At 40.2% G+C, this 27,349-nt stretch overlaps 2 protein-coding genes across 2 annotated transcripts; one reads left to right on the top strand and one right to left on the bottom strand.

Annotated features, from left to right (window-relative positions):
- Positions 1-850: 850 nt before the first annotated feature.
- slc26a6l1 (solute carrier family 26 member 6, like 1) lies at positions 851-7,679 on the top strand (the record flags this gene model as incomplete). Its single annotated transcript, XM_080025782.1, has 18 exons — positions 851-990; positions 1,161-1,300; positions 1,560-1,670; positions 1,754-1,929; positions 2,017-2,181; positions 3,179-3,331; positions 3,611-3,693; positions 3,781-3,928; positions 4,057-4,170; positions 4,865-4,942; positions 5,114-5,209; positions 5,345-5,451; positions 5,565-5,634; positions 5,719-5,811; positions 6,341-6,451; positions 6,618-7,040; positions 7,361-7,415; positions 7,495-7,679. 18 exons carry the CDS (start codon positions 851-853, stop codon positions 7,677-7,679), a joined length of 2,448 nt encoding a protein of 815 aa, XP_079881908.1.
- Positions 7,680-8,589: 910 nt separating this feature from the next.
- p4htmb (prolyl 4-hydroxylase, transmembrane b) lies at positions 8,590-27,110 on the bottom strand (the record flags this gene model as incomplete). The annotated part of the gene is made up of 9 exons (XM_080027059.1): positions 8,590-8,807; positions 11,419-11,542; positions 11,703-11,793; positions 12,061-12,246; positions 12,392-12,554; positions 14,623-14,719; positions 14,831-15,021; positions 26,445-26,526; positions 26,772-27,110. The coding sequence occupies 9 exons, from the start codon at positions 27,108-27,110 to the stop codon at positions 8,590-8,592; spliced, it is 1,491 nt and encodes a 496-aa protein (XP_079883185.1).
- Positions 27,111-27,349: the final 239 nt, after the last annotated feature.

A 27,349-nucleotide genomic window follows, 5' to 3' on the forward strand; every position in this document is an offset into this window, starting at 1 on the left:
GTTGTGACAGACGGTCTGAAAGTGGGTCAGAGGGGTTTGAGTGTCAACAGAAAGAAGGTTTTTTAGCCATTAAGATGAAATATATTATGAATTATTTTGACATTTCTAACTTGACTTGATGGCATTATGTTGTGCTTAATTTGGGATGATTCCAGTTTGTTTGCCTAAGTCACGTGCATGCTGCTCAGGCATAACTGACATGAAACATTGCTCGCTGCTTGGATTCAGATTTCATGAAGGCAATCTCTTAAAGGCCCAGTATACTGTTTGCCCATGTGTCAAAAATCAGACCTCATCTGTTAAGCTTAAATCATAAAATCACATTTCTCGAGACCCTTGCACCATAACAAAGTTTGTTAGATATTACCTTACCACTTCACTGGATTTTCATGCTGAACCACTTTTGCTGAAATATTTTAAGTATTTTGTCTAGAAGTAGCCCTTATGATGACCTACTTGACCAATGTAATTTGAGCTTAAGGGGACATTTCATGGTTCATTAGCTTTACGTTTGCTTGTGAATGGAAACAGTCAAATGGTGGCAACACATCTGTCAGGCATTCTATGAAATTCAACAGAGTTAATTTTTATCCTCTTTAGTTACATCCTTTCCTTCTTCCTGTCTGCCATCATTATCATGAAGAGACTGCCCACAACATCCTGATTTTAGTTAACCATTAGGCAATATGATGTAGATATGCTGATACAGCTGTTCTTGTTAAAGTCCAGTAGTATCGGGAGTTTGGTGGACAGTTTGTAGTATAGAAGAGCCTTTGACATATATATCCTTTACTACAAATGATAAAAGTGAAGTAAAAATTGTTGTACGAATTTTGACATATTCAACCAAATGGACTCAACACGCAGGCTCGGGAAATACAAAGTGGAGCGGAAAGTGCTGGATGAGCAGACACTGGAAGAGATAACGCATAGAAAAACTTACTCTGACACTCACCCTTCTCTGATTGAACAGCTTAAAGACTCCTTAAGGTAATTTAAATTCAATAGCTTGATAATTTAATGTTGATGCTTGTTTTACTGGAGTTTGTTCTGATCTTTACTTCAAATATAGTCAGAAACTTCAGTGAATTTACGCTTTCTAATTCAGCCAATGAAAAGACTTGAGCTTTTATCATTGTGCACCTTTACGTCCCTTTCAGATGTACGGTACCCAGACTGAAACAAAGTGTGTTGAGCATCCTGCCTGTGTTATACTGGCTGCCTAAGTACTCAATCTGGGACTATGGCATGCCAGACCTCATCTCTGGCATTAGTGTGGGCATAATGCACCTGCCACAAGGTATGTAAATAGTCTATCACAATCAAGTATATATCAGAAATATTGCATAAAACACAGATTTTGTATTTCTCAACAATAATTATGTGTTTCATTTTGAGATAATTTCATGTCTTGAAGGTATATGACCAAAACATGGCATTTGTAATTTATCCCATACTCACTATGTGTAATATTTTATTTTCTAATAATGCTGCAGTAAAAATACATAATAATTTTCATATTTGTTTTTATTTTTTTGTAAAACCTCAAATTTTCACAGGTATGGCATATGCATTGTTGGCTTCGTTACCTCCTGTGTTTGGCCTCTACACATCCCTCTATCCAGCATTGGTCTACATCTTCTTTGGAACATCGCGTCATATCTCTATTGGTGAGTAGAGAGAGAGAGAAAGAGTACCATAGCTATTATAACCTCTATATAAATGTCCTCTTTTTATCTTCTATTGTGTTCAGGTACATTTACTGTGCTCAGCATCATGGTGGGCAGTGTGACAGAGAGACTTGCTCCAGACATTGATTTCATCAAAACAAATGGGACCAACATCACTGCAGAGGTTGACATAACTGCCCGGGACGCATACAGGGTGCAGGTGGCAGCTGCTACTACTGTCCTAGGAGGACTTATTCAGGTCTGAACATGCCACAGTTAAAATAATGTGTTATTGTGTTGTTTCTGCTGCCAAAACTCTCACATAAATACATTATTGTTTTCACAGGTGGTACTGGGTTTGGTAAAGTTTGGATTTGTGGGAACATACTTGTCTGAACCTCTGGTGAGGGCTTACACAACAGCTGCTTCAGCCCATGCTGTGGTGGCACAACTGAAGTACATCTTTGGAGTTTCACCGACACGGTTTAATGGTCCTCTGTCACTGGTGTATGTGAGTACTATAAGTATTTGGTTCTGATTTGCTGTGTTCTGCACTTGGAGTTATTTACAATTTTACCTGGTAATTGACTCCAAGTCCAAAAAGCAGTTTTACCATGTTCTGAGTAGACTCTATTGTCACTGAAGATTATCAACACATATGAACCTTTTTTTGTATTTTCAGTCCACCCAATTAACAATTATGAATGAATCTCAGAGTTCAGAGTTGTTCCACTGTCAATCACTAAAAGGGCTGACCTGCAGAAGCTTGGTTTGCAATATGTGTGTACCAAATCCTGTCAACTCTGTTTTAGCAATAAACGCGATTCCAAAATGGAGGCACAATGTCGGTTTCAAAAACACATATTCACCAAGTATCATCTAACCACAACACTACTTTGTGGCTTACAACCATATCACTATTTTGTACAATCAACTAATTAGATAACAGATAAGTCACTCTTCTGGGCCCAGCACAACATCATACATACTTATACTTGAAATGAGGGATTGGGTGAAATGTGTAAACCAATAGGTGCTCCGAGGGTTTTGTTAATTCTTGCACCCCCTTTGGACAAAAGCGGTAGTGTTTTTACTACGCAAGCTATAGTTCCAGGGTGAGGAAGCATGACAAAGCATTTAGAAAAACTATATAAAAATAGCATTCTTTACACTGATGGTCTCGTTTCCTGTTACATGTCATTTATGATCATCAGTGGAAAAATTAGACTGTTTCAGAAATATTTAAAAGTTACTCAATTACACCTTTAACTACCCGCACTATTTAAAGAACCAAAAGCAATGGATCTTTTTGGTATTTATTTTGTGATAGATGTACAATATCGTTTGGAGAATATGCTTACTAAATAAAACCAGTTGGGAATGTCCCAATTTATACTTGATAATGATTAAAATGTCATAATCATTGTGTGCAGCTATGCATGTGTGTTCCAATACGTGCACATTAGTAAGCCATAACCAACCCCTGCTTTATCTTTCTCCATTTCCAGACCTTAAAGGATGTTTGTGCTTTGCTGCCACAAACTCATCTTCCCACACTTTTGGTCAGTGCTGTGTCCATGGTGTGTCTAGTTGCTGCCAAGGAGCTCAACTCATTTCTGAGTCCAAAGCTGCCAGTTCCCATCCCAGTGGAGCTCATCACAGTCAGTTGACACGAGGACACACTCTCTGGCCTATTTTCATGTAGTCCCTTCTGTGCTGCTCTGTGCTGCTGATGTTGCAGCAATGTAAAAGCACAAGCGCAGTGGACCCAATCAGCACTAGTTCCGGGGCTTATGCATTTGTGCAGTACACAGCAAAAAGGAGATATTTATGGCTAATAATTAGGTTCACATCTAGCATATAATTTACCAAGTTATTAATGATTCAAAGTTCAATGTGTGTTGGGTAATTTGCTTTGTTTGTGTTTATGATGGCTTTAGATCGTGGCAGGAACATTGATATCATCCTATGCCAACTTGAACAGCAACTACACTATTTCAGTTGTTGGAGAAATTCCCAGTGGGTAAGCGTTTGGATTTAGGTTACGTTGCTCATATTCCCAGCCTGTTTAATACAAATATTTCCTTCTTGTCCTCTATCGTTACGCCAGTTTACGTTCCCCCAGTGCACCAGATATTAGTCTTTTTGGAGAAGTTATTGGGGATGCTTTTGCATTGGCCATTGTTGGATATGCCATATCTATTTCCCTTGGAAAGACTTTTGCACTGAAACATGGATACAAGGTGGACAGCAACCAGGTAAAACTCATCAAATACCTTTTAAATTATGCAGATAACTTTAGCTTTCAATATCATTGAAATTCTGTATTCCTTACTTTCTGTATTTGCATGTTAATTATTGTGCCTCTGTCTTCACCCGGCTGCAGGAGCTGGTGGCTCTGGGTCTCAGTAATACAGTGGGAGGCTTCTTCCAATGCTACTCTGTCTGCCCCTCTATGTCTCGAAGTCTCATCCAAGAGACTACTGGAGGAAAAACACAAGTGAGTGCGCAGAAGAACTGATGATATTACAAAAAACATTACAAATAGAGACAGTTAGGAACTCAGTCTTTGTAATGTTGGACAGAAGACATTCAACATGCAATAGTTGTGCTATAAATATGCAATGAATAAGGATGACTGAGATGGGGTGAAGAGAAAATTATGTTGAAGTATTATGAAAAAGTAGGGCAAATTGACGTCAACAACCTTACCTAAGAACTATGAGGAAATTGAAACCTGGTGGTACTAAAACATGCATTGTCGAATCAGAGGTCAAAGATATAATACTATAAAGAGCTTTAATCGTAAAAGAATAAGCAATAAACATGAAATGATCTTTGATTTCCGTCTCTCTTAAACCAAATAAATTATTTCCTCTTTAGTAAGACCGGTGCACCTGCCTTTTTCTATCTAATAATATAACAGTCTGCACTGAGTTGAATTAATTATTTATCTAAACAATATGCCAAATCAATTGGGAACAAGACTTAGTAGTTGTTAGGGTCAGACTATATTTGCTGTGATATATATTAAAGCTATTTTCCAACAATGGACATAATCAATCTCTGTATTTGTTAACATGCCTGTTGAACACAAAAAGATCAATAAAACCAGACACAACCTTAACCATAACCCTAACCCTAACCCTAACCCTAACCCTAACCCCAACCCTAACCCTAACCCTTTCTTTCAGATGGCGGGGGTGGCATCAGCTCTAATTGTGTTGGTGACTATATTGAAACTCGGACCCCTGTTCCAGGAGCTGCCAAAGGTTCTGTTGCTCTACAACTTGACTTGACTATAAAGTGATTTGCAGTAAATATCTATTAGGCATCGCATTATTTTGTGTAATGTTTTGTGTAATTTTTTTCTTTTTTCTCAGTCACAAATCTGGGCAAATCTAATGGTAAAACATGTGTGTGTGTGTGTGTGCTCACTTCAGGCTATCCTGGCAGTGATTGTCTTTGTAAATCTGAAGGGCATGTTCAAGCAGCACTCTGACATCGTTACACTGTGGAAAAGAAGCAAGATTGATCTGGTGAGAGGTTAAATTATCTTTTTTAAATACCCTTAAAAGTCTAAGACAGAAATTGCGGTGAGGTTGAAACTGGAAAAGTCTTGTTTCCTTTTCATTGTCACCAAAGTATGAGTTATGTCCCTCTGTTTACCCCAGGTAGTGTGGTTGGTCACTTGGGTGTCAACGCTGCTGTTCAATCTGGATCTGGGTCTTGCAGCATCCATCGCCTTTGCTCTGCTTACTGTTATTATCAGGACTCAACTGTAAGACTCCTGTGCACCCTATCATTATTAGATAATGCTATTTCTCACATCAGTATCTAGGTCTTTCTGCGATTGTATGTGAGAATAAAAATATTATTTTTTATTCCATGTAGGCCAACATACTCTGTTCTGGGAAATGTTCCAGGCACAGAACTGTACGTGGATATGGAAACTCACAGAGAGGTAAAACAGAATGATGGAAAGCCATGAATATCATTTATTTTACCCTCACTATGAAAAAAGCTATTTTTTTTTGCTATTTGGCAGGCCAGAGAGATTCCAGGTGTTACTATATTTCGCTCCTCTGCTACGGTTTATTTTGCCAATGCTGATCTCTACCTTGACGCTCTGAAAGAAAAGGTTTGTTCTCTTATAATCATTATTTTTGGGCTGGGACATATTGTTATTTTGAGTGATTCAATGATTTTTTTCTCAATAATTTACATAAATTTTAATTTCCAAATTGGTGCCATCCAATACCTATTAATTTCCGACCAAATCTATTCACTTTATTATCATATGTGACAAAGAAAGGCTGCAAATCCTAGCCATTTATCTACTACAAAATAGTGACAAATATTTTCCTTTTTGTCGATTAAGCTGTAAAAGTTTCTGGAGAACGCTTGTAAAAAAATATTTTTTGTCAAAATTATTGAATATCTTCTCTCACGATACGCTACCTTCGTTCCAGTTTTCTAATCCAGTGTTTTGACAACAAGTGTTCACCGACTACCCCTTCAATATACTGTTTCCATTCTAATCTCTAAAGTCTAATAATATTGCCCTCTACTCTTTACGAAAGCTGTCATTTCTTGTTTTTTCCCTTTGTTGTATTTTATAAGATGCTGACTGTGTTATATACGTATGTTCTTTCTTTATCTGCTGTCAGAGTGGGCTTGACATCAGTAAAATGATTATCTATAAGAGGAGGCAGGAGGCCAAACAGAAACGTAGAGAAAGGAGGGCTGAGAGACGAGCAAAAAGGCAAGCAAAGAAAGAGGTAATATACTAAAAGAAAATGTATAATGTCACTGAAGAAACAAGGAATGTTTAAATACATTAAAAAGACATACAGTTATTGTTATTATGGCCAAACTACCAAAAACGCAACACCCCCCAATGATTAACAGAGGTTTTAATCATGTCTGTCTCGTACCACTCTGCAGAGACGGCGACAGAGGGCAGTCCAACAGCTGTTCGGAGCACCTGTCTTCTCTGTGGAGGAAGAGGCAAGCCACTGTAGGGACATGCGCATGGACAACATTACAGGTGAGGAGGAGGGCTGGACTGAGAGGGAGAACGGGACAGTGTTTGTCATCCCAACCACTCCCCGGACACCAGAAGACCCCTGCAGATGGGAGTACCTGAAAGGAGCAGATCCAGACAGCACCAGTATAGGGTGGATGTCTGAGATGCAGGATGGGGACACAACCACTCTGGGTTCCAGCAGCGAGGACACACTGAGTCGCGACCTGGAGCGTATGTCTCTTGGGTCACTGGGCAAGTGGACCTGGGACATTCACTCCATCATTATAGACCTCTCCACGGCTAACTTCATTGACACAGTGGCTATCAAGACTATGAAAAATGTAAGCACTAAAGGGGAAAATATTCTTTAAGCGAAGGGTAAGACATAATTGAAAAGTGTCTTAAATATCTCTACATTTAACCTTGTTTTAAAATATTATACTGTCAGATCTCTTTGAATTGGAGTTCAATGACCTTTAGTTACATTAAATAACTGACCTAATGGATGGTTTTACTCTCATAGTGAAATCAACCCTGATGTATCACCATGACACAATTATTCGACTGATGAAATATCATAACGATTTAGATTTTTTTTTAATGTTGCTGCAATAGTAACTTTTGATGAGGACTAATTATCGCTTATTCATTATTCTGACAGATTTTCCAGGACTTCAGCCAGATTGACATTGATATCTACATGGCTGGTTGTCAAGGTAAGTGAATACCTTTTCTCGCTTCCTTGAGCTGGTACGTCATAAACAGGTTTAAGAGTTGCTGCTACTTTCTCATCAGCCTGTGTGGTGGAACAATTGGAGCTTGGTGACTTCTTCTCCGAGTCGATAACAAAGAGACAACTTTTTGCCTCTGTCCACGATGCTGTGCTCTACTGTCTGGACCATCGTGGAGACACATCCTTCCCCGTATACGAGCCCGTGGTGGTAAGTATACACAAGCTGATGTTCAGGTTATACTTGTGAATGGTCCTCTCTAAAAAAGTATTTTTTTGGTTTAATTTCAGGAAACTTTCAGCAGCACAAAACTTTAAGGACTTTAACCAAACAGGACATCCAGCATTGAGGATTGAAAAATCTTAACATCTACTGAGGGGAATATCATTTATTTAAGAGATTGTGACCATAATACTATGGTATGGAGCACAAACATACAATTATAACAAAACAAAACAAGAGCGTAAAACAAATAAAACAATAGATCACTGACTGTACTACATATTTTAGTATGTATCATTCATTTTATTGTTGAGTTACATTGATATTTAAACATCTTGTCTTTAAAGTAGGAAGAGACTCGAGATCTTTATTTTATTTTATTAAGGATGGGAGAGTGATACAGTGCATTTTAAAGGACATATTGATGAATAAATATATATAAAATGAAACATCCAAAAAATACTTTCAATAAAGAAAATTATGATTCATTGAAGGAACAAAGACAAGGCAACATGCATCCCACCAAGCGTGTGTGAGACTTTTTTGGTCATGGCAGCAAGAACAAGGAAGGACATTGAAATGTTTACAGTGGCCATTTCAATTTTTAAGTGCAATTTCTGCTCAGTGCAACGGCAAAACCCGTGAAGCTAATGCATGCTAAGGTTTTTTTTGTGTGTTTGTCTCAACTCCTTTAATGAGTTTTCTAGTGCAACATTCCTAAAATGGAAAATTATCACAAATTACAAAATAACAGGATAACAATATCCGAGCAATATTTAACAGTTTTCTTTACAGTTGCATAAATCCTCTGTGACCTCATTCCCTGAATAAATCTTGTCTCTAAATACCGGCCACGGAAGATGTTGCCAAAGAAGTTGTGCACAGGACGGAGGAAGGCTTGGTAGATTTTCTTTTTTTTTAACATTTGATTTATGTGCTACAAGTCTTGATGAATATCAGAACTGTGTACATCTGTGTTCAGTGTCAGACCTTCATCATCCTCATCCTCTGGCTGCTGTTCGACCAGCTGCTGGTAGCGTGCCTGCCGCTGGTAATCCGGATCAATGTTGATCCATTTATTGGCGACCCACTTAGTGCCATGGGTGACCACACAGCCTCCATGCAGAGCATATTCATCCTGCTCTCCCACCCAACCTATTAACAGAGAGACAAAACAGGTTTAATGTTGGTGTCCTTCATATCATTTCTGTTTTTTAAACACACTGCTGATTGGTCAGAATGGATTACACAAGCATTTTTATTCTCCCTAACATCAGACAGAGTTCATCCCAAGAAATTATATTTAATTTGTCATTTAAAAATGAACTAGAAATCAACATCAAGTTCACTTTCATACAAATGATATTTGCTGTGCAGTATAGCTTTCTTTTTGATTGCCTTAAAGCTGTAAACTGCTACATTTGAGTTACACTGTTGTTTCTAGTGGCAGTAAATGTAATTGCAGGCGCTTCTGGACCAGAGTTTCTTACAAGATGTTTTTGTTGTTGCATTTCTTATGCTTCATTGATATTTTTTATTTTATTTATTTTTTAATTTTATTCCAGACACAGAGAGAAAACGGTCCATAATACAATACAAAAACAGTAAAAAGACAAACAACAATAAAAAAAGACTAAAAAAGACTCCAGCTGTCAGTTCCACACTACACAAAGAGTTTTCAGATATTAGCATATAGGCTAAAGCGCCAATGGTTCCATAATGTGGAAGTGAACCTAACCGCACTCATTGTAGGGTTCACTAGAGTTGTGATTATGCCGTTACATGACTCCGATAGTCTACACATACATCTGTACATAAGATTCCTGAGCACAGCAGGACAGGTGGGCACATTAACACTGACAAACATTTGGCTTGCACTGCTCCAACGTGGCATATGAAGCAGCAGCCTCATGCCATCATTATATGCTACATTGAGTTTCTGCATACTGCTTTTCTTATAGCGCCGCCACAAGTGGGCAGTATACATTGGGGTGCAAAAAGCTTTAAAAAGAGTGGTCTTCACAGACAATGAACACATACTAAACTTGCGCTTCAACATATTAGCTTGTGCATACATCATACAGTACTGTCTGCGGATGTCCCTGTCGTCAGACAGGTCAGCAGTTATAAAGTGCCCTAAGTATTTGACCTCCTCACACACTTTAAGGACAGCACCGGACAGAAGAAAATCAGGAACCAACAGTTTATTGTCCTCCCTGCTTCTAGCGATCATGATATTGCTCTTTTTGGAGTTGTACTTAATATCAAAGTCTGCACCATATTGGGAGCAGACCCTTAGCAGCTGTTGGAGGCCAGCACTGTATGGACAAAGAATCACCAGATCATCTGCGTACATCAGGTGGTTGATAATGGTGTTCCCGATCATACAGCCTGTTCCACAGTTATTTAGCAGCTTTGAAAGATCATCCAAATAAATATTAAAAAGAAAGGGAGATAAAATGCTTCCCTGCCTAACTCCGTTACTTACATAGAATGGGGCAGACATAGAGTTACCCCATTTCACATACATAGACTGATGAGCATACCAAAAAGCCAAGATGCTAACAATATCTAATAATAGATATGAAATAGGGCAGAGAGGGGAATGACATTCAGAAACAACCTGTGCCGGACTCGAACCCGCGTCCGCTGCAAGGACTGAGCCTCATGGTGGGGGCGCATTAACGACTGCACCACGATCGCCCCCGAAACGGGACAATATTGACTGTATCTAGTCAGTAGATTGGCAGTTCTTACCTGTAGAATGCTTTCTATGTTTGTTCTGATCCGCCATTGTGACCCAGCAGTTATGAGAAGTACATACAAAGAGTCTGTATCGCTACAGCAGTCAGCACAGTGAGAACACTCGCCCACGCATGCATGCGTTCGATTGTACACGGAAAATCGGGTACTTCAGACACGGCAGCACACACAGTGTGCAGAAAAACCTTTTCATCAATTTAGAAAATGTGGGACCTAGGATCATGTCTTATAAAAACCATAGACTCTATATAAAAGATAAAAACTAAATTAAAAGCTAACAGATGTACTGGAATGCACACGGTCCCTTGTCTTGAGTAGAAGGGAACGCACCGCTGCTGTGTGGGAAGTTTGAGAAAGACAGTCTGATAGTATTGATGGGCAAAGCAGCAAGTACAGGCGCTTTCATCAGTGGGTCATATGCTCAATCACCATTGTTTTAACTCACTATTTGATAAATAAGAACTTAACAGACCATAAACTAGATCTTAGAGTTACGAAGAACAACACCGTTATTGGCTTGAACCTGAAAAAAAGTTTCAATCAAAACATGAAAAAGACTAAATTAATTGTAAATAAATAATAAACCGCAGTTTTAGATTTAGCTGCTTTTTAATTTTTATTTCTTTAATTAATAGGGAATTAATTTTAGGGAAAATGGACCTTTGCATTTCAATATTAGGGACATGTGACACAAGTGTATACTGGAAATTATTATTATTTTTTTTAAAGATATTTTTTGGGCATTTTTATGCTTTATTTGATAGTGCAGAGAGACAGAGGTGAAATGGGGCAGAGAGGGGAGTGACATGCAGAGAACGACCACGGGTGGGAATCGAACCCGGGTCTGCTGCTGGGCCCGGCCCGGGAGGGGGACGCCTTACCAACTGAGCTAAAGGCGCCCCCGAACATTTTTAGTTTTAAATAAAATTCAACATCGAATGAATGAGGAATTCAGTAGTTGCTAATTTGCTAAATGTGATGTTATTCTAAATGGAAATCATACCTCTTCCGTCAGAAAGGTAGTTGTACCAGAAAACAGCTGTCCCTTTGTTAGGCTTCACCCTCAGGTTACTCTTGTCACAATTCCTCCTGGTGTCCAAAAGGTCTACGTCATTCTGTATAAGAGACTAAAACACACAAACAAACTCAGCAACGCAGTTATCTTTACATCAGGCCCATGCACTAACACACAAACAAGTCACAGATGTGATAGACACTTACATTATGTATACAATACTTCTACAGGGCTATCTGCACACATTTCCAGACCCACATACAGTTACGCACCACTTCATCATAGGTCCTGTTGTCTGCCACAGGGAATGCGGTCTCCCCACCCCCCTCGACAGAGTTCAGGTAGAAGAGAACTGTGATGTACCTGGGTGTGCAACACAGATATAAATTGACACACAGATGTATGATGCAAACAAATCAAACACACAAACAGAAGCACAATCTTTTTCCAAGTAGACAATGTTGAGTCACACACAAACTAACATGCCAGCTGTCACAATGGGGGAGCATCAATGCACAGTTTAGTAATAACAACGGACAGAAGAATTCCGATCTGATCCTTCACACAATGTTGTCGGAAAAACGCCACGTCAGTCGCTTCAGTCGACGCTGTGCCCCTCAGTGATCTCACCTGCACGAAGTCTCAAAAGGAGTGGAGGTGTTGGCAGCGAGGCGCGTGTGTGTGCAGGCCGTTTCGGGATACACAGGGCCGCTGTCATGGTGGGCGTGGTAGTGTCCTCCCTCTTCATAGCGAACCACCTGGAGCGGCTCGCTGAGGTCCACTAATGAGGGCGGGAGCTGAGTGAGGCTAGTCACCCTTTATTCGAGAAAGGTACAGAAAATATCCTGAAGTTGGAAAATCTGGAGAAAATACTTTTCTTTCTTTATGCTAATATTGTCCTTTGGTTATGTTACAGTTCCTACAGAAGTGCATCAGTCAGAAGATATGCTTTGATACCTACCTTGCCTTGATGTCTTGGAGGACCTGGTGTGCTCCTTTCCCCTGGTAAAGCCAAGTGTGTCTGCTGTTCCTCACCAGCTGACTCCTTTTCACCCCTCGCTGCACCAGGAAGCGCTGGAAGGCATCGTTGCTCAGAAGCCTGAACTCTTCTAGGCTCAGCCAACCTGTCCAAAATATGAGGACGCCCATATTATTCTGATCCCGTTCTTGTATTACTGAAAATATACTCTTTCTCTCTTTACAGTAACCATAAACAGTATACAGATGATAGAGCCCAGTGTTCCCTGTTAGTAGCATAGTTTAGAAAAAACATGGATTCTACTCTAATATAATGTGTTTTGTATATCCTTTTGATGCATTGTGTTTAAATGAGACCTGCAACCCTTTCTGGATACATTTCTGATGCATTGTCACAATGGCACAATATACTGTGTGTGTGTGTGTTTGTATGTATATGGTGAAACTCGAAAAATTTGAATATCGTGCAAAAGTTAATTTATTTCAGTAATTCAACCTAAATGGTGAAACTAATATATTATATAGACTCATTACATTCAAAGTGAAATATTTCAAGCCTTTATTTGTTATAATTGTGATTATTATGGCTTACAGCTTATGAAAACCCCAAATTCAAAATCTCAGAAAATTAGAATATTACATAAAATCAATAAAAAAAGGATTTTAAATACAGAAATGTCGGCCCTCTATATAAAGCATAATCATGCATATGTACTAAGTACTTGGTTTGGGCCCTCTTTGCACAAATTATTGCCTAAATGCGGTGTGGCATGGATGCTATCAGTCTGTGGCACTGCTGAGGTGTTATGGAAGCCCAGGTTGCTTTCATAGTGGCCTTCAGCTCGTCTGTATTGTTGAGTCTGGTGTGTATCATCTTCCTCTTGACAATAGTCCATAGTTTCTCTATTTGGTTCAGGTCAGGAGAGTTGTCTGGCCAATCAACAAAGTAATACCATGGTCAGTCAACCAGTTACTTGTGGTTTTGGCACTGTGGACAGGTGTCAAGTCTTGCTGGAAAAAGTAATTCAGCATCTTCATAAAGCTTGTCAACAGACAGAAGCATGAAGTGCTCTAAAATCTCCTGGTAGACAGCTGTGGTGACTTTGGACTTGATAACACAGTGGACCAACACCATCAGATGACATGGTGCCTCAAATCATCACTGACTGTTGAAACTTGACAGTGGTCTTCAAGCCCCTTGGATTTTGTGCCCCTCCACTCTTCCTCTAGACTGTGGAACCTTGATTTCCAAATGAAACGCAACATTTAATTTGGATCAGTGATGATTTGAGGTATCATGTCATCTGCTGCTGTTGGTCCACTGTGTTATCAAGTCCAAAGTCACCACAGCCATCTACCAGAAGATTTTAGAGCACTTCATGCTTCTGTCTGTTGACAAGCTTTATGGAGATGACAATTTCCATTTCCAGCTAGACTTGGCACCTGCCCACGGTACCATAAATCACTGGTAACTGGTTGACTGACCATGGTATTACTCTGCATGAATGGCCAGACAACTCTCCTGACCTGAACTCCATAGAAAAACTATGGACTATTGTCAAGAGGAAGATGATACACACCAGACCCAACAATACAGACGAGCTGAAGGCCACATCAAAGCAACCTGGGCTTCCATAACACCTCAGCAGTGCCACAGGCTGATAGCATCCATGCCACGCATTAGGCAATAATTCATGCAAAAGGGGCCCAAACCAAGTACTTAGTACATATGCATGATTATACCTTCTAGAGGGCCGACATTTCTGTATTTAAAATCCTTTTTCTATTGATTTTATGTAATATTCTAATTTTCTGAGATTTTGAATTTGGGGTTTTTATAAACTGTAAGCCATAATAATCACAATTATAAAAAATAAAGGCTTCACATATCTCACTTTGTATGTAATGAGATGTAATGAGTCTGTATAAGATATTATTTTCACCTATAAAGTTGAATTACTGAAATAAATGAACTTTTGCACGATATTCAAATTTTTCGAGTTTCACCTGTATATATACGGTGGAATATAAAGATAGTGGAAAATAAACATGTTTAATATTATCTAATGGATTAATACATTTTATATACAATAGTTACTAAGCATAAACACAAACAATGTTTTTCACAACAATACATTTGAATATAGATACATTTCTGTGACACTTAATAAGATTATTTAAATCCTAAAATAATTAATGAAGTTGACTTCTTACCATTACCGTCCTTGTCAGCTTTGAGCCCAGCAAAGATCTCTCGCAGGTTCTCTGGTGTGAGCCAGATTCCATCCCTCACTCGAGAATGAGTCAGTATCTGTTGGATAAAATGATTGTTACAACAGGATGAGTTCACAGACTCTAATCCAAAAAACTGCAGAATGTTGTGCATTACAACATGTGCTCACAATCCTGCAAACTGACGCACCTCATGGAGCTGCAACTGTCCATCCTGGTTGATATCCAGCAGGTTAAAGATCTCATCTGGGCTGAGGTTGAGCTCCTTGGCCAGCTCTTCCTGGCCATCTTGCACCATGAGCTGGCTCTCCATTAGACCCTTTAGCTGTGCTAGCTGCATCACAACACGGCTCTCATCCTCTGACAAAAAATCAGGGATCTCTGCAGACACACACAGTTACACACATAAATGAAAATCCCCTGGCGTCAAGAGTACTAAAGTATTAAGTATTAGTTTTGTTTACTGGAGCTGAAGTGTTAAGGTGATTAATCAAGTATCAAGAAAATATATAACTCTGATATTCAATTAATACTTTATTGCATCATTTATTGCATGAAGCAGGCATGCAAAACTTCCTTTAAATCCAGCTTCAGCTACTGTGTCTCACATGAAAGCATGTATTTGACTTCCTGAAAACTTTGAGTTTTAGTAGGGAAAATGATCAGCAATCAATCAACAGTCAGAATACCAGGTAGTTGTAGCCCTAACATAGACACACTGAAGACTAGTGGACCATTAATATTAACACAGAACCTTTGTAGTTAAAGGTGGAGTCAGCGAATCTGACTATTTGTCAAAATCACTTTGTCAAAGTCAGTGAGTATCTCCTCACGATGTGTTTGCTACTTGTCTGTACTGTGTGTGTGCGTGTGCAAAAAAAACTGGTGTTAATACACAGCCATAGGCTCTGTAAACGGGTATGTAAACAAAGGGGCCCACCTATGCAACATGCCCATTGACAGAGCCTAGCCTGTGTATTAAAACGGCTGAATACATTTTTTTTTGTGATGTTATTTTTATAAGCCTTTTCAGTCACTGTAAGTTGTTGAATGAGTGTACAATGACATGTTTTTAAATTATTGTTTTTAATGACTGAATAAACAAGTACTGCTACTACTACTACTACTACTACTACAACTACTATTGCTACTACTGCTACAACTTATATTTGTTCAGTCCACACAAAAGGGTAGAGGATTGTGAGGAGATATTCAATGATTTTCAGTGTTTCCCCTAGAATTTTTTTTAGGCCAGGTGGTAAAAGCTGATAAAGAGTATGCGCGCGGCGTGCGTACCAAATTTCTAGTAGAAATTGATAAAAACTAACCGTATTATGGATGAGCCTCTTTTGACAGCCCGCTACAAATTAGGGCATATGGTTATGCCTTCACATTCGGTACGTTTGTACATTTTGCATTTCCCTCAGGGTTTTTTGAGACTGCTGGGGGAGAACGGACCTTCTAGTGGGGTCTTGGGGCATGCCCCTGCGGAAGAAAATCTTTAACTTTTTAAAGTTAAATACATCAATCTGGAGCACTTTCAGAAGCTAAATCTGATTTTATTTTTTTTGCTCTGTAAACAGCTGTCATATATGTCCTGCCTAAAACAATTTTCTGGAATAATTTGGAGACACAAGCCCAGTGTTAATTTTGGCAGCAAATTCTGATTTAGTCTTAGTCTTAGTCTTTTGAATATCACACCATTTAGTCTTAGTCCTATTCTAGTCATCTAAAATATTTTAGTCTTAGTCTAGTCTAGTCTACTAAATATAAGCAGATTTTAGTTTGACTAAATCTACAGCGGACTTCGTCGACTAAGTGTTTTTCTTAATTGAATGGTATTAAGGTTTGAATATGCAATACAGCCACAGATTTAATGGTTGTAATACAAAACATGTATTCTATTTCATTAGTAATAATCTCACATAAAATCAGTGTACCTGACTGGATAGGGAGGAGGGGGGGCTTTAAGAGCCTGTGCCCGGGGGCCCATTATCTCATGATCTGTCTATGAACCAACTGGATTCCACAATCTTTTTTCTTTTTGCGGGGAGCATGCACAAGCATTATTTATAAAATAAAGAAAATATTTTAAAAAAGTGGGGGGCCCCACACTAGGTCTTGAAACGGGCCCCGAGATCGCTAAGGCCGCCTCTGGGCAGCAGCACGCAGTTGAGGTGCTGATAAATTTGAGCAACTGCGCCTTCCTTTTAAGCAACACTGCTGCCGCTGTGTGTGTTCGGACTTCTTTTGCATCAAAGCCTTTAAGATAATACAATTAGAGGTTTTAATTGAACGCTGTCCATGCGTCGGAGTTGATTGTAACTTAAAAACAGAAACTAACGGACGGAGGCGGCAGTTTCACATGGCTCTGTGTACTCAAACTCGAGACAGAGCCTACTACAAACAGATCGCGGAACGCTCCGTTCCCCTAGACATCGTTAACGGGCAGGATATCCCTGACTATAATTTTTGTCCATCATACCGCAGAGTTTTTCAGCACAGCGGCTCACTCCACCCGCTCACACCTGCGCGGTCTCCCGTCGATTTTCACCGACACAGGGTTGAATTCGCTGCTTTGCACTGATTGGATTTCTTCCCAACTTGTCCCACAAAAAGAGTAGTTCTGATTGGATCTCTTCTCCATTCGTCCCGCCCTAACAGTTTCGTCTAGTTCCTATTCGTAGACTATAGTGTCAGTTAAATTAGTCTCAGTCTTCGTAATCACATCTGCCTTTTTATTTAGTTTTTATTTAGTTTACGTCCGTGAAAAAGGTTCGTTGACGAATATTTTTCGTCATAGTCTTAGTCTACGAAATTAACACTGCACAAGCCATATAAACTATTGAAGAAAAACACATGGATATGAAAATAAAATACAATAAACACAAAAACCTAATATAGACAGGTATGTCTTGTCTAGTATTAATTTCTGGAATAATCTGGATCATGAAACATTTTCTTTAATTTATCAAGTGTTCATTTAAAATAAATGAATTAACCTAGGCTACACATCATGATTAGCCTATCAAAATGTGTGCAAAATAAGTCAAATTTCGTATTCCGACCATTATATTTCATGTAGCCTAGTTCTCAATTTAAAACATAAAAATAAAGTAGCATTGAAAATACCAAAAAATAAAGCTTGTAGGGCTACCTGCTGCGCTGTCTCAGCTGTTGATACAGATTGGTTGCCACGGCGACGTAGCGACTTTAACTTTCTAAGTTTTGCTCAGCACTTTTTCCTGTTCAACTCCCTGTTAGTGAGTCCTAAATATCTCCAGTGTATGCCATGGACCTATAAAGGAAGGTTTCCCTGTTTGACACGTGCGCTCCGAATGCACACGCGCATCGTGCCGCAGCGCGCAGACAAAACATAAAAAATAAAATAAAAATTTCGAGGTTGCCCTGGATTGCCCGAGCGCGGACGATGGAGCAGTGGTAACCACTCGCCATATCGGTGCGTCAACTGTAACAACCTTACTGGATCAACTTCCCACGGTCCTGGCCTCCTTAGCACCGGTGACCGAATCTGTCGATAGTCTGACATCTGCGCTGAACTCAACCCTCTCTACCCTCCTGGATTCTGTGGCACCTCTCTCTACAAAAACCAGATGAACGATGAGGGCTTCTCCCTGGTTTACTGACCACACTCGAGCTCTGAAAAAGGACTGCAGGAGATTCGAACAAAGACTCTTGTTTTGAAAATCAAAACAAGAGTCCACCTACCGGCCTTGGAGAGAGAGCGTCTCAATCTACAAACGTGCTCTGAATGTAGCAAAGAAGGCCTATTACTCTTCTCTTATTAATAGGAATAAGAGTAATCCAAAATGTCTATTTGACACTGTTGCCAAACATACAAAAAAAACGCAATCATCAAATCGCTCAATCCACACTGCGCAAAATTGTATTTACTATTTTGATAGTAAAATTACCAATATTAGAAACCAAATCAGTTCCTTCGGTACAATGAACTGCACGATAGCTACGTGTAAGCGTAATATCGGTTTACTTAATAACTTTGAGCCCGTTCCGTATAAGAACTGACTCAAATAGTCAGCTCTCGGATCACTTGACTAGTAATCAACTTTTTGAACCGTTTCATTCTGCCTTTAGGGCACGTCACTCGACTGAAACCGCGCTCACTAAAGTAGTTAATGATACTCTGTTGATGATGGACTCCAATACGGCCTCGGTGCTTCTATTGTTGGACCTCAGTGCAGCGTTTGACACCATCGACCATGACATACTCCTGGATCGGCTCGAAAACCTGTTTGGCTTTACAGGGCCGGTGTTCTGACATTTTCTGCTCCCTCGTCAGATTTTGCTACCTATCAGAAAATGCTACCCTACGTCATGGTAGCGTATAGACAATTACCTCATCAAACGATGCATCCACTACAGAATCACGTTATTTTACACCACTACTCACCCTATGTAGGCCTACACACAGTGTAGCCTACACTGTAGGAATATGGGGAGCATATTTTGATGCTGTTAGTGTTTAATAGCCTATATCAAATTATGCTACCCTATCAGAAAATGCTACCTCACGTAATTGGTAGCTTATTTGATCTGTAGACCCATTAACTATCAAATAATGCTCCCACTACAGAATCACGTTACTTACAACACCACTACTCACCCCATGTAGCCTACACTGAAAGCTGTATATTTTTATGCTACTTTATAACGTTATTATAGATTTAGTAGGGTATAATGTGAGATCAATTGTCTCTATCAAATAATGCTCCCGCTACAGAATCACGTTATTTTACACCACTACCTATGTACACCCCCCTCCCACCACCACCACCACCACCGGCGAAAACTTTCTCCACTCCGAGTCTGGTAAAGTTAACACATAGAAAAGCCTATCATTTTATTTCTATATTCAGCAGCAAAGCCAGTGTCTACATGCTCACAGGTCAAAAGGCACAATTTAAACATATGTGTAGCATAATTACGCAGTTAAAAACACGTTTTGAAGAAAATACTCGGTAGCAAAAAAAGGTAGCAGAATCTGACGGCTGCTCACGCAGGATTGTTATTTTCGGAATGCGCATGCGCAGAACCACTAGGGAGCAAAATCTGACGGGTAGCAGAAAATGTCAAGTCACCGGCCCACGATTGGCTGAAATCATACCTATCCGGTAGAACTCAGTGCGTCTCCTACAACAACAGTACATCCATATTCACTGACGTGAAATACGGAGTACCTCAAGGGTCTGTTCTTGGACCTCTGCTTTTCTCTTTGTATATTTCTCCGATTGGTCAAATTATTCGTAGCTTCAGGGTAAATTTTCACTGCTATGCGGACGATACTCAGCTCTATGTCCCGGTCAAAGTTAATGATGTTACTCAAATCGCTAATTTAGAGGCCTGCCTATCCGCTGTTAAAAGCTGGATGTCGCAAAACTTTCTGCTCTTAAATTCAGAAAAAACTTAATTGTTATTAATCGGTCCCGCACACGTTAGAAATCAACTTGAGCAACTGACAATTAATTCCGACGATTGCGTTATCTCTCAAAGCTTAACAGCAAGAAATCTTGGTGTTAAGTTCGACTCCAACCTGTCCTTTGATCAACACGTCAAAGAGATTACCAAAACTGCGTTTTTTCACTTACGGAACATATCAAAAATACGATCCAGTCTGTCCATGGCTGATGCGGAAATATTAATACACGCCTTCGTATCTTCTCGGCTTGACTATTGTAACGTATTACTGTCTGGGTTGCCCAGGGCAAGTACTCAAAGCTTACAAAAGCTACAAAATGCTGCGGCGAGGCTTTTGACCAGAACTAGAAAATACGACCACACCACCCCCGTACTTGCGTCGATCCACTGGCTTCCGGTTCATGTCAGATCCGACTTTAAGGTGCTGCTATTGACCTATAAGCAGTACTCGAGTTGAGGGGGGATGGGGGGGGATGGCATCCCCCCTTGGAAATAAAGATCGCAAAAGCATCCCCCTTCTAAATCGGCCATCCCCCCTTCCCATCCCCCCTGTTATTTTATCAATGAATGGAGAAATATTACCACTATTTCAACATTTAGTAACACCGGCGCATACGCTGCCGGTACGCCACTCTGCACTCGATTCCGGCGCTTGCCAGGGCAGGGGAAATGTATTTAAATTTTTTCAGCCAATTAAAAAATGTGTACATAATATACCATTACCATTCGTAGCTTCTGATTGGATGGGCACGGCGAAAGCCCACCTCCAAAATCACCCATTGCATCACCACCTGCTTTCCTGTGGTCAACCGTCAATCGCGTCCACAGAGCGCAGTCTCTCCTTTGCAAAGGCAGTTAGTAGGCTACTCGGCGACTTTTCTCACACATTAACTTGTTCTTTCGGATAGTAAATGCTGTGCGCAAAAGCTTATTCACTTCCTACTTTATCCAAACCGACTTACACAACTTTGTGTTTAGCGTATCGTTTATTTAAGCCTGTAAACAAGCCTAGTGCTGCTTCCGCCTCTCACGATGCTGCTGCTGCTGCAACATCGGGGTCACTGTCTCTTCCCCTCAGCAAGCGCTCCCCCAAAGCCTTCTCTTCTATCGGCTCAGGCTGCCTACTGTAAATGTTTTCAGGTTGATGCAAGGGGTGAATTAAAAAAATAAACTAAAGGGTGATGTTTATAAAAACGTTTTGGAAACAAAACAGCAAAATGAAATCTCTCACAGGAACGATCAAAGTCGATTGCATATTGCGTTCTACAGGTTTTATTTTTTTATTTATTTTACATAAATTAGATTTTTCCCTCTTGCAATTGTACTAGTTTTGTCTGGAACATTCTTTAATATCAGTGTTTCTGACAGCACAAGTGGATTTTTAATTGAGAGATACTGTCATCATAATATTATTTATGGAAGTAAATGAGTGTCATCGGATTTTGAAAATAAAAAGCCATTGAATTTTAAGCACTGAATATTTATGCATTGAAATAACATATCTGAATTTTTTGCAGCATTGAAATAATGTATCTGAATTTTTTGTCGCATTGAAATAATGTATCTGAATGTTTTGCCTCTGAATTTAACTCATTAAATTTTAAACAACAAATTTTCACCTTTATTTTACAATGTTCTCAAATTCAAAATCAAATATTCAACGTTAAAAAATTCAACGTGCCAAATTCAACTGCAAAATCCCATGTATGAAATTCAGAGTAAAACTTTGGGGACCCAAGGAAGAGCAATCGATCATAGATGCTAGATCGCGTTCAAACAGAGAGAGCCAGTGGGAATATTAGCTTGTTGCCTTGGATACCCCTGACTGATGCAGGAAGGCAAATCAGGTTTTAGCCATGTCAAACGGCAACGCAAGTAACGATGGCGCTTCGGTGAGTACAAACATGTTTCTATATATATGCTAGCCATTATATTCTTCCCACTCGCTCTCTTTGTTTGAACGCGATCTAGCATCTATGATCGATTGCTCTTCCTTGGGTCCCCAAAGTTTTACTCTGAATTTCATACATGGGATTTTGCAGTTGAATTTGGCACGTTGAATTTTTAAACGTTGAATATTTGAGTTTGAATTTGAGAACATTGTAAAATAAAGGTAAAAATTAGTTGTTTAAAATGTAATGAGATGAATTCAGAGACAAAAAATTCAGATACATTATTTCAATGCAGCAAAAAATTCAGATACGTTATTTCAATGCATAATTATTCAGTGCTTAAAATTCAATGGCTTTTTATTTTCAAAATCCGATGACACTCATTTACTTCCATAATTATTTCCTAAGAAAATTTGAAAATATAATATTTCTGCTTTTCATAGAAGGTGGCAGATGGTTGTTATACTGATGAATATTGTTGTGTATTAATTACATAAGCTACAGTAACTGTGGCATAAAGCAAGTGCAAAGATTTTGCAAGGGCAAAAAAATTCTGCTTGTGTGCTGCGCACGCTCGCATCTTGGATAGCCAGCTTTGCCAACCTATTAGGCCTATTTGTATCAGCACAACACCTGTTGAATCTTTGCATCTTCACGAAATATTCAGAATATTGTAATGGTTTAGTGATTTGCAAGCTAATATGTCAATAATGGAGTACTGGCACCCCCCCATTTCAAGCACTGAATGTAATATAACAATTATCTCTATCTGTGCTTAAACAATAATCATAAGGGTACACCGTTGGTCTCCCATCCTATGCGCTGTCATCAGCACAAATGATCTGTCCCTAAATGTTAAATCCAATCCACCATCCCCCCTGATTTTTTTTTACAACTCGAGTACTGCCTATAAGGCATTAAATGGGCTTGCACCTTCATATTTGTCTGACCTAGTTGCGCGATATGCCCCATCACGGGCACTACGGTCTACGACTGCAGAGCTCCTGTCTGTCCCCAGAGTTAAGAAAGCTGCCGGGAGCAGGGCTTTCTCGTATCGAGCTCCTTCGTTATGGAACACACTCCCGATAGAGATCAGACAATCTGAGTCTATCGAGGTGTTCAAGTCTAAACTTAAGACTTATCTCTTTGAATTAACCTTTGGTTAGCGCTCGTCCACCTCTCTGCTGGCGCGGGGTTGGTGGCAGGTCACCCTGTCTGGGGTCGGTTCTCTGGCCTCTCCGGGGGTTTCGGCTATGGTTGCTCCTCGTGGCAGCGGTGCATTTGGCTATTTCCCTATTCTATACTGTCTATTCTCTATCTATGGCCCCGGTCCTCCTCGGGACTAGTGCCGCACTGGGGCGTGCTCTCTGGGGGCGGGGTGCTGGGGGGAGGCTGTGGGTCTGGGGGGCTGGCCCCGATTGTGTGTCGGTGGGGAACGGTAGAGTGTAAATCAATGTAATTTAATGTTAATTGTGTTCATATTGTTTAACATTGTTATAGCGTTATTATTAACAGCCTGAGGAGCTGCCTCGGTCTCGGTTTGTCTGGGCCTGAGTACCGGTTGTCCTCCCACTGAAAAATTGTCCTGCCGACGCTAATTGCATAACTGATACCATTTCTCTGACATTTGTTCTCCTCTGTCTATCTTCCATGATTGGCTGAGCGATGCCCCGGGGGTTCTCTCCCTCTGTCTACCAAGCACTCTCCATGCTACTCGACTGACTCCGAGTTCTGTGCGGAATCAGCTGTCCTAGGAACGGATGCTCCCCGCCTGCTATTGCCTCACATCAGCACTGATTCACCGTCCATCAGGATAGTACTCTTTCTACTCGCTTGCTTGTTCAATCTTTAAATTCATTTTTGCTTTGCTCATTGGTTGCCTGTCTGTCCTCTTCCAGTTTTCCCTGGTCGTGACGAGACAGTGTGGATCTGGTCCCCCCTCTGGTAACATCTGAGAATGGACCATCAACGCTGAAGATGTTGCAGTGGTTAAGGACGCCACCTGGAGACGTGGGATGTAATCCCGGCGCTGGAAACCTTAGTTTTCCCTGGTGGTGACGAGATGGTGTGGATCCTCTGGCAGCATCTGAAGTCTTCCTGCATCCACACTATTCGCACTTTACTTTAGTATTACCATGTAATCACCTGGTCAATGATCAAATTCCTTCGTGATTTTCTCTACTTATGACATCTATTGCAGTATGTCCGTCCTGGGAGAGGGATCCCTTACTTTGTCGACTCTCCCTGAGATTTCTTCAATTTCTTTTAATCCCGGTAAAGGGTTTTTACTGGGAGTTTTTTCTCAGCCGAGCTAAGGGGCACTTTACACTGTGAAAACGTGACAGTTTTCCAGTTTTTGGTTTTAAAAAAAAACCCGTTCAGACACAATTTATCTGACATCTTCACCCGTACACAAGTCTTCAGAGGAAACGGGCCGAAATCGCTGTAGCAGCAGTGCCAAGCCAATAGTCAGCGGTGACACAGCCTAGTAGATAGCTCTTCCGGTACAATTTGATGCATAAAACCTTACTGTAACCGAAAATTAATGCCACTAACGTTCATAAAGCGGTTGGTGTAAGCTTGGGGTTACAAATATTGTAAAAGACAAGCTTGCTGTCCTCTTATTTCACCGCATTGAACTCGTAAAAACAGAAGACTTGCTGATAGTGAAGCGTAGATGTATATTATATCTATGATAGTGAAGGGGCTTCGTGAGCGGATACCTTCCTGTTAGGCGTACTTCAAAATAAAAGTCAACTCACGTGTGTCCAGTGAAATGCTATTAAGGTTTAGCCAGTGAAATGCTTTTACTTTGAAGCCGTAGCCTTAATGCTCCTTTTGTTGAACAGTAGCCGCTAGCTTAACCGCTGCACGCTGATAGTGTTTTTAATGTAGAGAGAGCCGTGTCCCTGGCATATAGAAGTGACACACGTTTATTTAGCTAGAAAAACAGGCAGAACACAAATCTTTCCCCAGCCAAAGTGGCGGGTGGTCTCAATAACTTACTGCGGTAATCGCTTGGACTAAATTGGCGAGTGTTAGCCTATATTTTAGCGCTGCACGACACTCTCCGCTGATCACAGTGATGGTGCCGTGGAGACACCGTTCATGTTGTCTTCTAACTTTATAACTCGCTTGTGGGTATTTTGACAGCAAATGTTATAGACTACGCATGTGTGAGGGTGGAGCCGTGACGTCAGCGTTATCAGGGGAAATGGTTTCGGTGTTTACAGGAAACCAAAACCGTTAAGTTTTCCAAAAAATCCTCCCTGGGAGGTGATCTCAAAAACCTGCGGTTTCATGCCTGCGTTTGCTGTTTTCCTGTAAATGATATAGTGCAACCGCGGGAATTTTTCCGCGTTTGCACCGTTTCGTGTTGTCGTGTAAAGTGCCCCTAAGGGTGTAAGGGCAGGGTGTCATATTGTATCATATTGTATGAAATGTAAAGCCCACTGAGACAAATGTATTTGTGATTTTGGGCTATACAAATAAAACTGATTTGATTTGACTAAATCCTTCTAACTATGTTATTTCAGTCCTGGCAAACATTCTAGACTGTAAAAAGCAGTTTTTTCAACTACGTTTTATAATATTTATGAACATTTAACTTCAAATCAGATTTTTTTTAAGCATATTAGACACCCAACTTGATATCATATATTGCTTTTTACAAGACCAACGTTACAGAGGTGTGGTGGATTTTGAATGGTTAATACCACCACAGAGGCTTAAACAGTGATTTTAAATATAGGTGGGGAAAATATATTTTAGCATAATCTTGACTAAAACAACCAGATGTCAAGTACACTTGGCAAATTGCACATAGCATAGCATTAATTTATTGAATGGGTTGGGTCAGACAGATGAGTTATATTTTACTCAACATTCATCTTTTTGATGTTCAGTGAAATTATTGATTGTTCATAAAATAATCATAACTAGCCTACATCTGCCTACAAATAGCCCACATCTGTTCAAATCTAATGTTTTTTGTTATTGTATTAGTTTGCATGGTTGTCTGCCTATGACAAAACATAATGTTTACATGTTTAGATGTATGTTTGGATATGAAAACATATCATTTAGGCCTAAATGACCGCCATTTAGTTAATTCCTATCATTCCCAATTTTGAATATTCCCAAAATTCCCGAGCGAAAGTTCCCGTGGAAAGTTTCCAGAAATTTAAAACTTTCCACCCCTTTGCAACCCTAAAACAGAGGAAAACAAACAACTGAATACAGGACATGTATCCACTTCAAAATAACCAGCTTCAGCAAAGTAGCCTACATCTAATGACTAGCTGTATGTTGAAGCATTGCTGGTAACAATTTAGCTTATTTGCACCCCTAATTGGATCTGATGAGCAGAGTTGGGAGTCGAAGTCACCACAGGATTTATTCGCTCGATTCATGTAGCCTTGAAAATCTGACTAGTGTTAAAAATGTGTCCCTTACCAAACAGCAGAGGCTTCAGACTGAGGGTCCGCATTTCATGCACTTTGCCTGGCACTAGTGACACCTTCTGGACATGTCCCACCTGAAAGATAAACCAGAGGCGTGTTTTGTTTGTTTTTCTACTGTCTTCTTCTCTCTCTGTCTCTGTGTGTGTGTGTGTGTGTGTGTGTGTGTGTGTGTGTGTGTGTGTGTGTGTGTGTGTGTGTGTGTGTGTGTGTGTTTGTTTGTTTGTGTGTTGTGTGTTTGTGTGTGTGTAAGGGGAAAAGAGGGAGAGAGAGACTCAGAGTGAATGATAGAAATGTAGTAATGCATCATCACATTACTCACCCTGATTCCCTCGATTCTTGTGAGGGAAACATCGCGCAGGAACTCCGGCTTTGATGGCGGACGTCCCAACACGGGGCGCTGGTGATCACCGCTGGGACTGGGAGCATCTTGACTCCGGTTGGCATCATCCTGCCCGCTGATGTAGTGCACGTAGAAGAGCAGCGCAATAACATTAATTATGTATACGTGAAAAAACACCATGACTACCACGAAGTAGGAGCGTGAGCAAACGCTGCTTTTATTGCAGGAGAGGCGATCGCACGGCGGACGGAGCGGCAAGGTCGTGCTCCCGGACGGACTCGTGTCCTCAGCATCTGGGGTTTCCTGGTTGTCAGTCATTTTTCCGGGATCGAAGATGGAACTTTTTCAGCAGCAATATCCATCTGATTATCAAAGCAGTCCTCTTGCCAAGAATGCGCAGACTGACTGATGTACAGTTTAATTATAAAAGGCCAGTTTCTCTGCTGCAAAATTGAAGTCGTTGCGCGCTGAAAAGAAGGTTCAGAATGAAAATGAAACGGTGCTAATTAAAGACTAGAAGTCAACTGCCATTTTGGTACTGTGACTGTATCTGTTTA

Source organism: Ammodytes marinus (assembly GCF_949987685.1).
Source record: "Ammodytes marinus genome assembly, chromosome: 4".
Taxonomy (NCBI): domain Eukaryota; kingdom Metazoa; phylum Chordata; class Actinopteri; order Uranoscopiformes; family Ammodytidae; genus Ammodytes; species Ammodytes marinus.